Source organism: Vombatus ursinus, unplaced genomic scaffold (genome assembly GCF_900497805.2).
Source record: "Vombatus ursinus unplaced genomic scaffold, bare-nosed wombat genome assembly UNPS02009205.1, whole genome shotgun sequence".
Classification (NCBI taxonomy): Eukaryota; Metazoa; Chordata; class Mammalia; order Diprotodontia; family Vombatidae; genus Vombatus; species Vombatus ursinus.
In genome coordinates, this window is record NW_020948983.1 from 33947074 (window position 1) to 33961385 (window position 14312).

The following is a 14312-nucleotide window of genomic DNA, read 5'->3' on the forward strand; positions in this document are numbered from 1 at the left end:
GGAATCCGGAAGATTCACTTTCATGAGTTCAAATCCAGCCTCAAACACTTAGTAGCTGTGTGATCCTAGGCAAGTCACTTAATCCTGTTTGCCTCTCAGATCCTCGTTTGAAAAAACTGTGCTGCAGAAGGAGATGGCAAACCAGTCCAGTATCTTTACCAAGAAAACCCCTAAATGGAGTCACAGTCAGACACGACTGAAACAACCCAACAACAACAACAACACATTTAAAAGAGAAAGAAGGTTCTTTGTTGTCATTGCCTTATTCTATCATGTACACCTATCCATTCCTAGGCTTTGATCTCACATTCACTTTGTCCTGAATCTGCACTGAAGGAAAATCCTGTATTTCCAATATCACATACTGTTGCCATAGAAAACAACATAACAGTTGTGACATGTCATGTCACAACTCTTTGAAGCAAACCTGATATCTAAGTGATAGCTAGAATGTTCATGGGCTTGAAAGATTTCCACTCATTTGATGGAAGTACTATAATGACCCCAATAATAGCCCAATAAATCAATCAACCAAGCATCTATTAAGTAGTGACAATGTGCCACGTGTTACACTAAATGCTAGGGAGATACAAAGACAAAAAGTGAAACAGCCCTGTCCCTACCCTCAAAGATATTCTATTTGAAATAGGAAGGATGGGGGTATAGCAGGGGCAGAAATGCATACACATATACACATATACATACATAAACATATATGTGTACCTCTAGATAGACACACATGTGTATATATTTCATTACACAGATATCCCAATTATTGTCAGACACTGCAATACACAATATCACAATGTCAGAAATCAACACTTCACATACATATCTATGTATACATGCATATGTTTTGTGGAGTGGTGGTGCTAAACTAAGTCTTTTTTAATATCATTAAAAGCATTGATCTTAATCTGACTCTAGAAGAAATCCAGAGGGTTTAGGAGGCACAGGCAAGGAACAAGGTCATTCTAGCCAGAACATTTAGTGAAAGAATATTTACTCTCCTTTTGTTTCACTTGTGCAATAAATGAACTGATCTACACATGGCTTGGAGGTAAAGACCACAGGCTATGAATACAATAGTCATACAAATTCCTCAGAATTGTCAAGGGGTTAACAGCGTTAATACTGAAGACTTCATTATAAGGAAGGTCTCTCTTACATCAAATTCCACAGGAACTCTAGGAGGGTATTTCCATAGAAAGGATAAATTTTCCTGGGATGGGGCTGCAGATAAAAGGAAGTTTTAACCTAATTATATAAGTTTAAAACATAACCAAAATATAGTCTTCTACAACACCATACCCTAAAGCCTCTTTCTTTTCCGCTCAACCTATTATGCCCTAGGCATCTCTCTATCCCTTTGCTTATAAAATGTGATTTGTGAGGAGGTCAGATGTGCTATGTGTGCCATAGAGTAGAGAAATACTGAATAACTGCTGTGGCAACACTAAAGAGTTAAAGCTCTTAAAATAATAACTTCTGATGTATGATGGCAAGTGCAGAGTGAGTAACACTTTATGGTCACAAATTATAAACACCATAATACACACAGCCTGTATCACTGATACATAAACAATGCTATATGTCAGAAAATTGTACTTCACTTCCCAAGGCAGTTGCCTTCACCAAAAGAGGATGCCAAAATGCATCCTAAAATTTATTTTTAATTATCTAGAGCTTTACAAAACCAGAGATGTAAAGAGTAGGAAGGTGTAATGACACTGGAAAAAAAATCCAATGAAAATGTGTTGTCCTAGATATCAAGGCCTTAGAGAAACTGGAATAAGTTCCTTTTAGACTAACTTTTCAAACACTGAGGGTAGGGGAAGAGAAGAGGAGAGAAGAGGGGGGAAGAGAAGAGGAGAGAAGAGGGAGGAAGAGAGAAAAAAGAGGGCACTTGCAAAAGTAGTCCTTCCATTTCTCACTTGTTAAAATCCTTTTAATGGCCTAGAAGAACAGTTCAAGTGCTACCTAAAAGTGAATTTTTCTTCACCGAGTTTTCTTTTTTTTCTTTTTCTTTTCTTTGGGGGGGGGGGAGGTGAGGCAATAGGAGTTAAATGACTTGCCCAGGGTCACACAGCCAGTAAGTGTCAAGTGTCTGAGGCCACATTTGAACCCATGTCCTCCTGACTCCAAGGCTGGATATCTATCCACTGCGCCACCTAGCTGCCCCCTCACTTAATTTCTTAAGAATTCTTTTTGAGCATCTTCCCCTTTGTCTACATCACATTCTACCTTCAATCAGTCGTTTTATACATGTCAGTACCCCTTGTCTACTGGGCTGTAGAACACTTACAGGCAGGAACTATTATATTTTTCATCTACTCCTAGTATCTAAACAATGATTTTCATCAAGTGCTTAATAGGTGTCAGCCAAATTTAAATGCATACTTATGCACAAGATCCCATGAAAAGAAAAATTTTAAAGGTTAATTTATATGTTGTCCATTCTCACTAGAAACAATGTACTTGAAAAAGGAAAAATTCCTCTATCATAACCTGATAGTGTTTCCAAAAGAAGAAATACAAAAGGGATAAGGAAGAGAAACCAGTGCCTCTGAAATACTACTTTAATATTAATGGGAAGGCAATCCAAGAATCATAAAATGAACTTTTGGCAAGAGCAAGTACAATAAAGCTCTCATAGACTTCTACTCAAATGGCCAAGGAACTCAAGATTTCTGTTGGCTACAAGTTTTCTACCCTTCCTTTATCATGGGGATCTCCTCCAAGGCCAAGGAAGTTATCCAAAAATCATATATCATCAACTAGCACTCCTTTAAAATATTCAATACACATACATAAAAGACAGCTCCTATTGAATGTGCTTATATAACAGCTAATATAAAGGAAGGCTTGCTTTTTCAGTTTATTGACATAGTTAATACCTACTTGACTTTGCTTCACATCTGAACTCCATCTATTTACTTTGCCTGCAGAGAATCCCTTTGAAATCTAAACACTTAATCACATCCTGTATTCCAGGGAAGAGGATAAAGTCACTTGCCATCTAAGAGAATATTCCCAGCATGGAATGAAGTATAGAGAAGAGCTGAAAATATGAGGGGTGGGAGGAAGGGATGGGGACTGAGAAGAACATTCATTGCCCCAGGAAACAAAAGACCTAGGCACTAACTCCACTTTCTCTCTCTTACACCTTGGAGAGTCACTTAAGCCCCCTGGGTTTCACCTGAACCCTTCCACTCTAAATTATATAATTCTGCAACTGTGTTCTTGTCACATTAGACAACCAGCTGAAGACAAATTAATGGACCACATAACATCTCAAGATCCCTTATAGCAATAATGATAACTATAGCAACTCATTTATAAGGAGCATTCAAGTTTATAACATATGCCCTATAGTAAACCTATCAGGTATGTAATTCCAGTATTCTTATCCCTGTTTGATAGATGAGAAACCTTGACAGAAAGAAGAAACAGATATGAAGTTTGAAGATCGCAACCAATCCATACAAAGGCATGATATGGTAGTGATGGGGAATATCAATTATTCAAATGTCTGCAGGCAATCTCTCTCTTTCTCTTTGCCCAAGGTAGAACAGTTAATAACTTTCTGACCTACCTTAATGATGATTTTATTCTTCAAAAATGGAGGGGTCAACAAAGGCAAATTCTATTTTGGATATTTCTCACTATCAGAGAGGAACTGGTTGCTGGAGAAGAAACATCAGGAAGAGACCATACATGGCAAAAGTTCTTGTGAAATAAGACAGTCTGACACGTACCTTAAATTTTGGCAGAGCAGATTTCAAAAGGTTTCAAGGAAGATTACATTAGTATTGGATGGACTAAATATCAATAGGGGAAGTCTGCTCAGGACAGATGAAAAGCTTGTAAGAATTCTGAAGGCAGAAAAAGAAACAATTTTTTAAAAGCTTCAAGATTTTTCTGAAGAAGCCCATACAGATGTAAAGTAAACTCACCAACTAAGCCTTTTAAAAGATACAGAGGAAAAAAAAAGAAGGGGAGTAACAAGGCATAAATATATGCATGTGACACAAGCCCGTAAAACTAGAGTGGTAAAGCTCTGAATGAACTAAGGCTAAGAGAAGCTAAAGAAAACAAACACTGGAAATTGAGAGAGTTGAGTTTCCATATGTATTCATTCTACTTTTTTATTCTTTGCATTCTAAATATTCTAGTTTGTTGATCTTTTTAAGTTCATATTAAAAAAGAAAATTTACATAAAAATGAATTTAAACTTAATTTAGTATGTTTTTTTAAGGGTGTAGGGTATGGCTGATGAAAACATAAGAAAAGCTGACATTTTATTTAAAACTCAGGACAACATAAAACTTTAGTTACAGTAATGATTATTTAAAAATACTTCAATTTTATATTACGGTAAATTAAAAAAAGAGGTGAGGGAAAGGAGGAGTCCAACAGAAAGCAGTGGGGAGACAGAGGCAAACCAACTACAAAGAAATTGATAAGGAAGGGAAGGGAAAAGGAATCAGATAGACTTGAAGGAAGAAAGCTTTCTAAGCTCAGTTAAATTAAACAAATATTTATCAACAGTCTACTTACTACGTGTAAGACACTGTGTTAAATTCAGAATCTTTGGTAAACTCTGCAGCTCTTCGAAAAGAAGTCTAGACTGGGAATCAGAAGATTCTGCCACTGATTAGCTTTGTGCTTTGGGTGAGTTACTTAACTATCTATAAAATTAGGAGATTAGATCTGATGATTTCAAAGAGCCTTTCCAGTTTTAATATCCTATGATTCTACCTTAGTTATACTTTGGAAGAGAAAATGAAAATATCACTTTATTCTTTCCCTTTGAAATACTAATCATCAGGAAAAGGCACTAGACTTGACCCTGTTTGCCTCAGTTTCCTCATCTGTAAAATAAACTAGAAAAGGAAATGATAAACCATTCCAGTCTCTTTGCCTTGCAGAAATCAGAATAATTACTCAAGGTGACTTCATCTGAATCTCAGTTTCCTCATTTGTAAAATGAGAGTGTTGGACAGACAATTTCTAAGATTCTTCTAGTTGTAAATCTTGTGTGATCCTGAGGCCAACTCTAGTTCTTCCAACTTCTCTTTATCTTTAAATTTTGATATCAAAGATTCTTACCCTGGGCTCTGTGAACTTAAAAAAACTTCTGATAAGTATATTTCAATATAATTGGTTTCCCTTGCAATCCTAATGTATTTTATTTTATTCATGTAAAATATTATTACAAGAAGGAATCCATATATTTCAATGGGTTGCCAAAGGGATCTAGGACACAAAAAGGTTAAAGAACAAACAGACCCTGCTTTTTACGTTTCCTGCTATAGAGGAAGCTAAAATAAAATCACCCTTCAAAGCAGCAGATGAAATCGAAGTCAGTAGGTACTGCTAGAGAGTTAAAGTAGATGATCTACCCAATATGCCAGGAGTGGGAGGTAGAAAGTGGGGGTAGAAAGGAAGTATATATTTAGAAATGATAATGTAAAACAAAAGGTATAAATAAAAATTTAAAAAGATAAAAAGAAATTTAAAGCAAAGACTCAATATTATCCACCCCAATTAAAATGAGAGAGTTCTTAATAATCTGAGGGACAGGTAGGCAGGTGGATAGAATTCTGGGCCTGGAGTCAGGAAGTTGTTGTTGTTGTTGAGTTGCATCTGACTCTTCGTGACCCCATTTTGGGTTTTCTTGGCAAAGATACTGGAGTGGTCTGCCATTTCCTTCTTCAGCTCATTTTACAGATGAAGAAACTGAGGCAAACAGGGTTAAGCGACTTGCTCAGCATCACACAGTTGACTCCAGGTTCAGCACTCTATTCATTACACCATTCAACTGGATTCAGGACGGCCTGAGTTCAAATGTGACCTCAGACACTTACTAGTAATCATGAAGTATCCTAATTGGTTAAGAGGGAGTCTAAAATGATAAAATAGGCAAATTAGCTCTCTTTACAGCTTTTAGGGGGATGAATCTCAAATTGGCATGGGGGTGCTCTGATTGTAAAGATGTCACTCTCATCAGAGAACAAAAGAAAAGCAGTATAACAAAGCATAAAGGCGAGGGGAAGGGGCGATGTGGAGGCCTATTACTATCACAGGATTGAAGTTAAACATAACAAACCTCAGTTACAAATAGCTTAAAAAGTTATAGTATGACCAATCTGCACTGAGCAGTGTTCCCTCCTTCTTTCTGTTTTTTTGGGGGGCTGGGGGAGTGGGGGTGGTAATGCATTTTCCATTAATTCCAACCTTATTTTTGACATTTCTGAATACTATTTTTTTCCCTTGTGAAGAACAACCTAGTAAACATATGGGCTAAGCAGGGAAAAGAACGAGGTGCCAGAAAAAAAGGAGCAAATGGTGGTGGAAGTGAAGAAGGAGGATCAGGCATAGCATACTCCGAACCCACGGCTGATCAGTGATTTGAGCCGGAGTTTACAATCCGATGAAGTTAAGAATGAAAGCTCTAAAGCCAAGGGCAGGACTCGTGGGAGCAGGCTTGAGAAGGAGCAGAGTTCCTGAGAAGTCTCTGTGTTTGGCAGGGAATAACACTAGATCTTTTATACCCTCTGGCACCCATTCCCATCCCCTGCCAAATACATAAATATAGGAGTAGAGAATCCAATGCAATGACACTTTTAAAGAAAAGCTATCATACAACCTCTCATTTCCTTAAAGCAGTGTTGCAATATCAGTCTTGTGACATATCTTTCAAGCACAAAAAGGAGCTGTTGTAATAACTTTATTTCCTTATTTGGATTAGAGCACAATACTAACTCTGCCAGCCAGTCTTTGGTGGTATTGGTATTATCTAGTACATGTCCTGAACTACACAACCAAATCCAAAGGAATTCCATTTGAAATGCATACCCCTTTCTCCCACAATGCTAATTGTTTAAACTTCTAGCACTCTGCTTTTTTTCCCCTAGCATAGACAGCAAGCCAATTTCAATTACCCTAAATAAGTACTCTCAGTATTAGCCAGATGGGAATTGTATGGCCATTGGCATATCACTGAACTAGAACGATGTGTCAACAGAGCCCAGGTATCCATACACACATACATTCACAAGACTAACATAGCAACCTCCCACCATCCATGCAACACCAATCACTGACATTTTTCTATATCAACTACTCTTGGTGGTTCAACTAGAAAACTTACGAAGTAGTTACAAGTTATTGGCACGAGCACAGAGAGTATGAAAACTCTCTGTACCTTTCCTCTTCTGTTCCCTCCTCCCACTCCCAAATAAAACACCAACAAAGTCATACTCAAGGGGAGGACAAGGCCTAAGAACTGGGACACACTAACCTAAAGAATAAGGAACTGTTTTGTCAAGGAACACCTATTGAAGAATGAGTATACTTGGTTTTAGTTGGCTCTCTGTAAAGAAAAAATCACCACCAGATTACTGCGGCAGGACCAAACAAATATATTATTATTTAGGAAATTGTGCCTGTAATTTCTGCCTTTACTAGTACTCCATTGAAATACGAGTTTATTCTTGTTCAACAAGTTCAATTTGTTAAATTTTTTCCTAAATCTATTAACTATTAAAATAACCAAAAAAGCACTCTTAAAAAAAGAAGACTGGAGAAAAACAGAAGACAAACATGGACACAGAAGGCATTACTTACCGCAAGTTTCCAGGACAACTCTGTTGACTTTTACTGTATTCATAGGAGAGACCTCTGCTCTCTATTTTAACCATGTAAGTTACAATTCAAAGCAATCCCTTGTGGTTAATATACATTTTCCATACATAATTATAGTATTAAAGTATTGATTGGCTTCTAATTTAAAGAAACAACATCTTGAAGAAACAAACGCAAGTTTCAAATCTTAGAATCTCTACAAATTGCCTAATGTTACCAAAAATCCCTAACTCACTATACATTTTCAGTAACGAATGAGAGAACAAAAAGCTAGGCAACAGGCATGCCCCACCCCCAACTAATAAAACAGGAGTGCAGAGTAAAGAAAACAGGGAGAAAGGAAGAGAATTAGAGTGGAAAAAAAACCCTAGATTTCCCACAAGCCTTAATATTCTTACATATAAGACAGAAAGGACAAGTTTGCGATGATCCAGCAGAATACACAGGTTTTGATCTCAATTAGTGGCAAATTATAAAGGACAGGAAGAATACCAACCAGTGTGTTAATATGAATGATAGTGTGAAGATATGAGGTGATGGCTGAGATGAAGAGAACAAGGAGAAAAAAGCTTACTCTGTCAAAAGTCGATGAAGCTTCTGATAGCCCCGTTCTAAAGCCAGGCTTGCGGGAGTCTCTCCCTCATTGTTGTGTATGCTGAGAGCTCCTCTTCCACCTGGCTTCTGTAACAGAAACCAAGTTAACCTCAGCAGTCCCAGTCTCACTGCAAAATGCATTAATGTTTCCCGTGGGCCACCATCTACAAAGAAATGAAAGAGAGCAACGAATGAATTATCTATGGCAGCAGTGGGTTAAATAAATATCACCTCTCAAATTCATGAACAAAATCTCAGGTATTCGGCTTAAGCTCCTCACATACAGTTTTACTATGGTTGACATGAAATGGGCTCCCACACAGAACTTTGCAAAGTTAAGTACTGAAGTCATAAAGTGAGGGAAAAATTCTCCTGAAATATTCACAGCTGTCCATCAAGAAGGCTATCACTTCAGTTCACTAACCTAACTCCCAATTGTTTAATCATTTGGTGCAACAGGTCTCCGCATCTTTAGGGGTGACTCTCACCTGCTGCCACCTACCCCCCAATCCTACTAAAAGGCTCAATTACTAAATAGTGTGGCTGCAGCCCAACAAAACGAGAAGCCAAGAGGGAAAAGTATTTAAGGCTCAGAGAGGTGTATTCTTGAGGGTGTAATTACACTTAAAAAGAACACCCAGTCAGGAGCTGGCAAGTTATATATTAAAAACAGGTTCTACTTGTTAAAGTACAAACAGGTATCTTCTTCCCACATTAAGCGTGAATCAAATTGCTGGCACTGCCAGCTTTTGTATTTAATAAAAGAAAGAAATGCTTCTCTGGGCATAACAACAGAGGCTAACTTTAAGGCACAACAAACTTAGAATTGAACAAAGGAAGGAAAAATTTGCTTGTTTCATCATTATGGGCTTCCCAAGTGCCTCTGCCTTTATGGAATATCTTCTTTTCATCTGTTTTGTAGATTCAACTAACAGGTAAGATTCTTTCTGGCAGTGTTAAATGAGTTATTTTCTTATGTTTAAGACATTGCTACTTGGTCTCTGACAGAAACATTCAAAATTATGGGTTACTATAAGGAAAATAATGCCTGACTTAGATCAGAGGCTCAGAGGCTTTTAAGCATTGTGTGTGTGTGTGTGTGTGTGTGTGTGCGTGTGCGTGTGCGCGTGCATGAGCGTGTGATGAATCCCCACTGGCAATCAAATGAAGACTGTAAGTCCCTTCTCAGAATCATGTTTTTAAATGCATAAAATAAAATGCACAGGATTACAAAGAAAACCAATTATATTGAAATACAATTATCAAAATGAGGCTTGCTTAAGCAGAACTTGCCCTGCCCTATCTCCATAAAACCCCTGAATAGCCCCAGTCTTGGAAATGCTCTGACTCTGGAAATCCTGGAGCTACTTTGAAGCAGGAACCCAGGAGTTCCAGTGTGCACACTGTGTAATCATATACCAAGTCCCATGAGGAGCCTCTCGCAAGACCATCAAGGAGTTGCTTTTCTTGTCATGACCCGAAAAACACTGCGCCCGAGGCTCACTCGCTACATCCTCGGTTATACCCCTTCCCTTCCCTTTCCCACTCCTGCTTTAGAGGTGATAGTTCCCCAGTGAGAGGATGGGTAGGGTGCTTCCCTTCCTGTCCCTGTCTCCCATTTCTTTGAGTTTCTCCAGTCACACCACATGCATTCTCTTTTGGAGTTAATCATAAATATCTTGTACAAAAAGGTCTACCGCTTTCAGCACGGTCTGGCTGATCTAATTCTTCTACAAAGTTCTAGCATTACACCCTGACAGAAAACTGAGTATCTATGTATTCAGTTTTGAAATGATTTATCTAAGATAAGCTACAATGAGAAGAATCACAGAATTTCAGAACTGTAGTGGAATAATTTGCTTAAATAAAATATCCCATAAGATCTTTTGTAATTTGAAGCACTTTGTAACTTGGAGGAAAAAACCCACTAATTTAAAAGGAAATAAATTCTTTCTACCTCTGATGATAATGACTTGGTTTTTATTAATACTATAAGCAACCAAAATCCATATAGATTTAAAAAGCAATAATGTTTTGAGTTTTACTGAATTGAAGGTAATTTTTCTAAAGAATAATTTGGAGACAATAAAAATTACCACTGACATTTCTGTCTTTTGTCTCTTCCTGAAACATTTTTCCTCTTTCCCTTTGTTTTTTCCTTTCCTTCTAGTAGCTACTTACAAACCCAATCCTACTACTGAAAGACACTGTTGTGTTTCCAACCTGGACAAGTTTGCCCTTCCTCAGGCATCGTTGTTCTCTCCTCCCTCCTCTAGTCCTCCTCCTCCACTCCCATGGCCTTACTGTATTGGTGCTGGACTGAATACAAACACCTGATCTGCTTCAGCCCTCCTTACAGTTCAGAAATTACAAGTTCAAGCAATCCACAAGCCCCAAACTCCCTAGTAGCAGAGATGACAAATATGTGCCACCATGTTCATCCAGAAACAATTTTCTTTGAAATTGGTGGCTAGATGGAATACCAGATAGAGCACTGGGCCTATAGTCAGGAAGACCTAAATTTAAATCTGGTCTCAGATAGTTTCTAGCTATGTAACCCTGAGTAATTTACTGAACCTCTGATAGTCTCAGTTTCCTCAACTGTAGAATAGGGACAACAACAGTACCTATCTCTCAGAGTTGTTGATCGGATCAAATGAAATGAAATAATAATCATAAAGCATGTTGCAAAGTGCCTGGTAGATAGGAGGCATCTAATAAATGCGTAACCTAAACAGGCAGTTTTCAGAAGAAATCAAAGCTATCAAGACATATGAAAAATGCTCTTAATCACTAATAATTAGAGAAGTACAAATTAAAAAAAACTCTGAGGAGGTATTATCTCACACCTTTCAGGTTGGCTAATATGACAGAAAAGGAAAATGACAAATGCTGTAGGAGATATAGAAAAACAGGGACACAAATGCACTGTTGGTGGAGTTGTGAACTGATTCAAACATTTTGGAGAATGATTCAGAACTATGCCCCCAAAGGGCTATAAAACTTTGACCAAGCAATATGGCTACTAGATCTGTAACTCAAAGAGATCAAAGAAAAAGGAAAAGAACCTCTATGTACAAAAATGTTTATTGCAGCTTCTTTTGTGGTGGCAGAGAACTGGAAACTAAGGGGATGCCCATTAACTAGGGAATGGCTGAATAAGCTCTGATATACGAATGTGGCAGAATACTCTTGTGCTACAAGAAATGAAGGGGATGGTTTCAGAAAAACCTGGTCAGACTTATATGAACTGGTGCAAAGTAAGCAGAACATGGGACACAACAGCAATATTATAACAAAAATCAACTATGAAAGACTTAGCCACTCTGATCAATACAATGATTCACGACAATTTCAAAGGACTCATGATGACAAATGCCATCCACCTCCAGATTGAGAGAAAGAGAGCAAGCTGATGAACTCTGAACATAACTTAAAGCATATTTTGTTTTTATTTCCCCCCCCTGCAATACAGCTACTGTGGAAATACATTTTGTATGACTTCATATGTATAATGGGTATTACACTTCTTGCCTTCTCAATGGGTAGTGGTGGGAGTGAGAGAATTTGGAAGTGAAAATAAAAATAATTTTTAAAAAAATGCCTAACCTAATCTAAAATGAAATGGAATTTAAGGGAGTGACCACTTTCATTGTGTTCATTTAGGTTCTCACTCATGTGTCTACTACCATTGTAAAAGCTTCTTCAAAAGTTTTTTTTTTTAAACTAATAATTAGGGCTCTAGTCAAAATAAATAAATGAAAAATTACCAAACAGCACCTGCCTGTATTTACCCCCTGCCTTTCATATGAAAGTAACGGCAGAGGATGGTTCCAGTTATAGTGTTTGTTGAGATTAGACAAACGCCACCCCAAAGTCTAACGGGACCTAGAAAAAGAGGAAACACCCACACTCTTCAAGGAGTTCATCACTTCTCATCACTGTATTCATGCTCTGATAAGCCTCTGGGAGATCCCTATTAACCAATTTCAACAAAGTATTAAGATGAAATAATTCATATACATAATGTGATAAACATCAACATATTAATAACAATTCATATGCATATAGCTAACAAATGGAGAAATTGAGACCAGGGATACATGTGTGAAATGATACAACCAAAGTCATAATATGCAATGCTAAAGAACATGACTCTGATCTCTGAAACTAGATAAACATACAGCTCTCTGATTGTCTGACACCTACCAGGTCATACTCACCCAAATCATGCTTCACACACACTTACTCAATCCTTGGCAAGTTACTTAACCTCTCCCTGCCTGAGTCTCCTCATCTCTTAAATGGGGGGATTAACAGCACCTACCTCAAGAGTGATTATGAGTAAGTCAGTCAATTATTGATACTTAGGAACCTACTATATGTCAGGCCTTGTACTAAGTGTGGCAGGATAAAATAAGCTAATATTTTAGAGCACTTTGCAAACTTAAAATATAAATAGCATATGCATACATACATATATATACATACATATATTACATCTCTATACAGGAATAAATGCCTTGAGAGCAGAAGCCCCATCACATAACTTAAGTGTTTCCTTTATACAGCTTACCCTACTACTGGGTACCTAATAGGTACGAAATAAATTCACAGGCACAAAACCTCTAATACCCATGGGTCTTCAACAAAAAGAAAAAAAGCAGGATGTAGGAAGTAATAGCTTTAATGCTGAAAAATTCAAAGCTGATAAAAGTAAATACTGCATAGACTAGGATTATTGTCCTCAGTAAATACCCAGGATCACTAGCTGACTTCTAAGATATTACCTAAATGCATGCTCCCTAAAAAATGTTTTTAAACATTTGTCTTACTGAATAACTCACAGCCTAGTAATAAGAAGCTAGATTTGTTAACTTGAAGATTATTGAAGTGCTTTCCCTTACAACAAACCTGTAAAGTTGGTAATTCAAGTACTACAACCCCTATTTTACAAATGAGCAAACTGAGGTTCTGAGATGTTAAATAATTTTTCTAATGTTCTCACAGTGACTAAGGGTCTGAGGCCGAATTTTAACCTGGTGTCCAGATGCCAAACCCAGGGTTCTTTCTTTGATGCCACAGTGAAGTTCATTCACTTTTGTTACCTCTTACATCCACATTCGGTCCAACACTACCATGTATGTATTTACATGCTGCCATGTGTTTCTTCTCTTGTTTACATTTATGCATGGTGTGCCCCCAACATCATTTTATGGGCGGGATCTGAACTTTCTGTCTGCAGCTCTGTTTGATTTGAGCTCCAGGGAACAAGATGCTCCTCCCAGGATAAGTTCATCAGCAGACATCAAACTTGGCCTTGGATACTCTAGTCAACACCTTCCCAGTTCCCTCTCTACTTTCCATCTGCAGTTTTGTTTGGTTTGAAATCCACAGAACACAATGCTCCCACACTGAGTACCCTTGGTGTTGACCTCCACCCCTCCAGCTTCCTTTTGACTTTCCCTATTAGACGGCAAGTTCCATTAGGGCAGGGACTGCTTTTCTTTTTCTTATTTGCATTCAGCACTTAGCATAGTGCCTGGTACACAGGAGTTGCTTAATAGATGTTCATTGAATTTTAAGTTTTTTATTGACATGTTTGGTATGAATATTTTCTACCCCACACTTTCAGTATTTTACACAAAGCTACCAAGTAGTGATAGGAACACAACAGATGCTTAATAAATGTTTTATAAATTAATGTTATCTTAAAGTACATGCTACAAAAGCAATGCTGTATAGCAGACAGAATGCTGGACTTGGACTCATGATGCTTTTGGTTCAAAACCTGCTTTAGAAATTAGGTGACCATAAGCAAGCAGGTCACTTAACCAGAACTTTATTTTCCTTATCTTTAAAATGGAGATAACAATATCTAGCAATTACCTCACAGGGCTGTTATGAGGATCAATTAAGAGAAGGTACATAAAATAAAGCGCTATATAAGTCAAGTATTGTTATTATTACACAAAAGTAGAAACCATAATTTTCTTTGTATCACAGTTCTTGACCAGACACCACACACACACACACACACACACACACACACACACACACACACACAC

General features: G+C 37.6%; 1 protein-coding gene across 1 annotated transcript in view; it reads right to left on the reverse strand.

Moving 5' to 3' along the window:
• LOC114035441 (A-kinase anchor protein 13-like) overlaps nucleotides 1-14312 on the reverse strand; it is a 175618-nt gene that overhangs the window by 31312 nt on the left and 129994 nt on the right. Inside the window, exon 5 of the mRNA XM_027851556.1 lies at nucleotides 8225-8408. Coding sequence (XP_027707357.1) covers nucleotides 8225-8408 — 184 coding nt within the window. The remainder of the gene's footprint in view (nucleotides 1-8224; nucleotides 8409-14312) is intronic.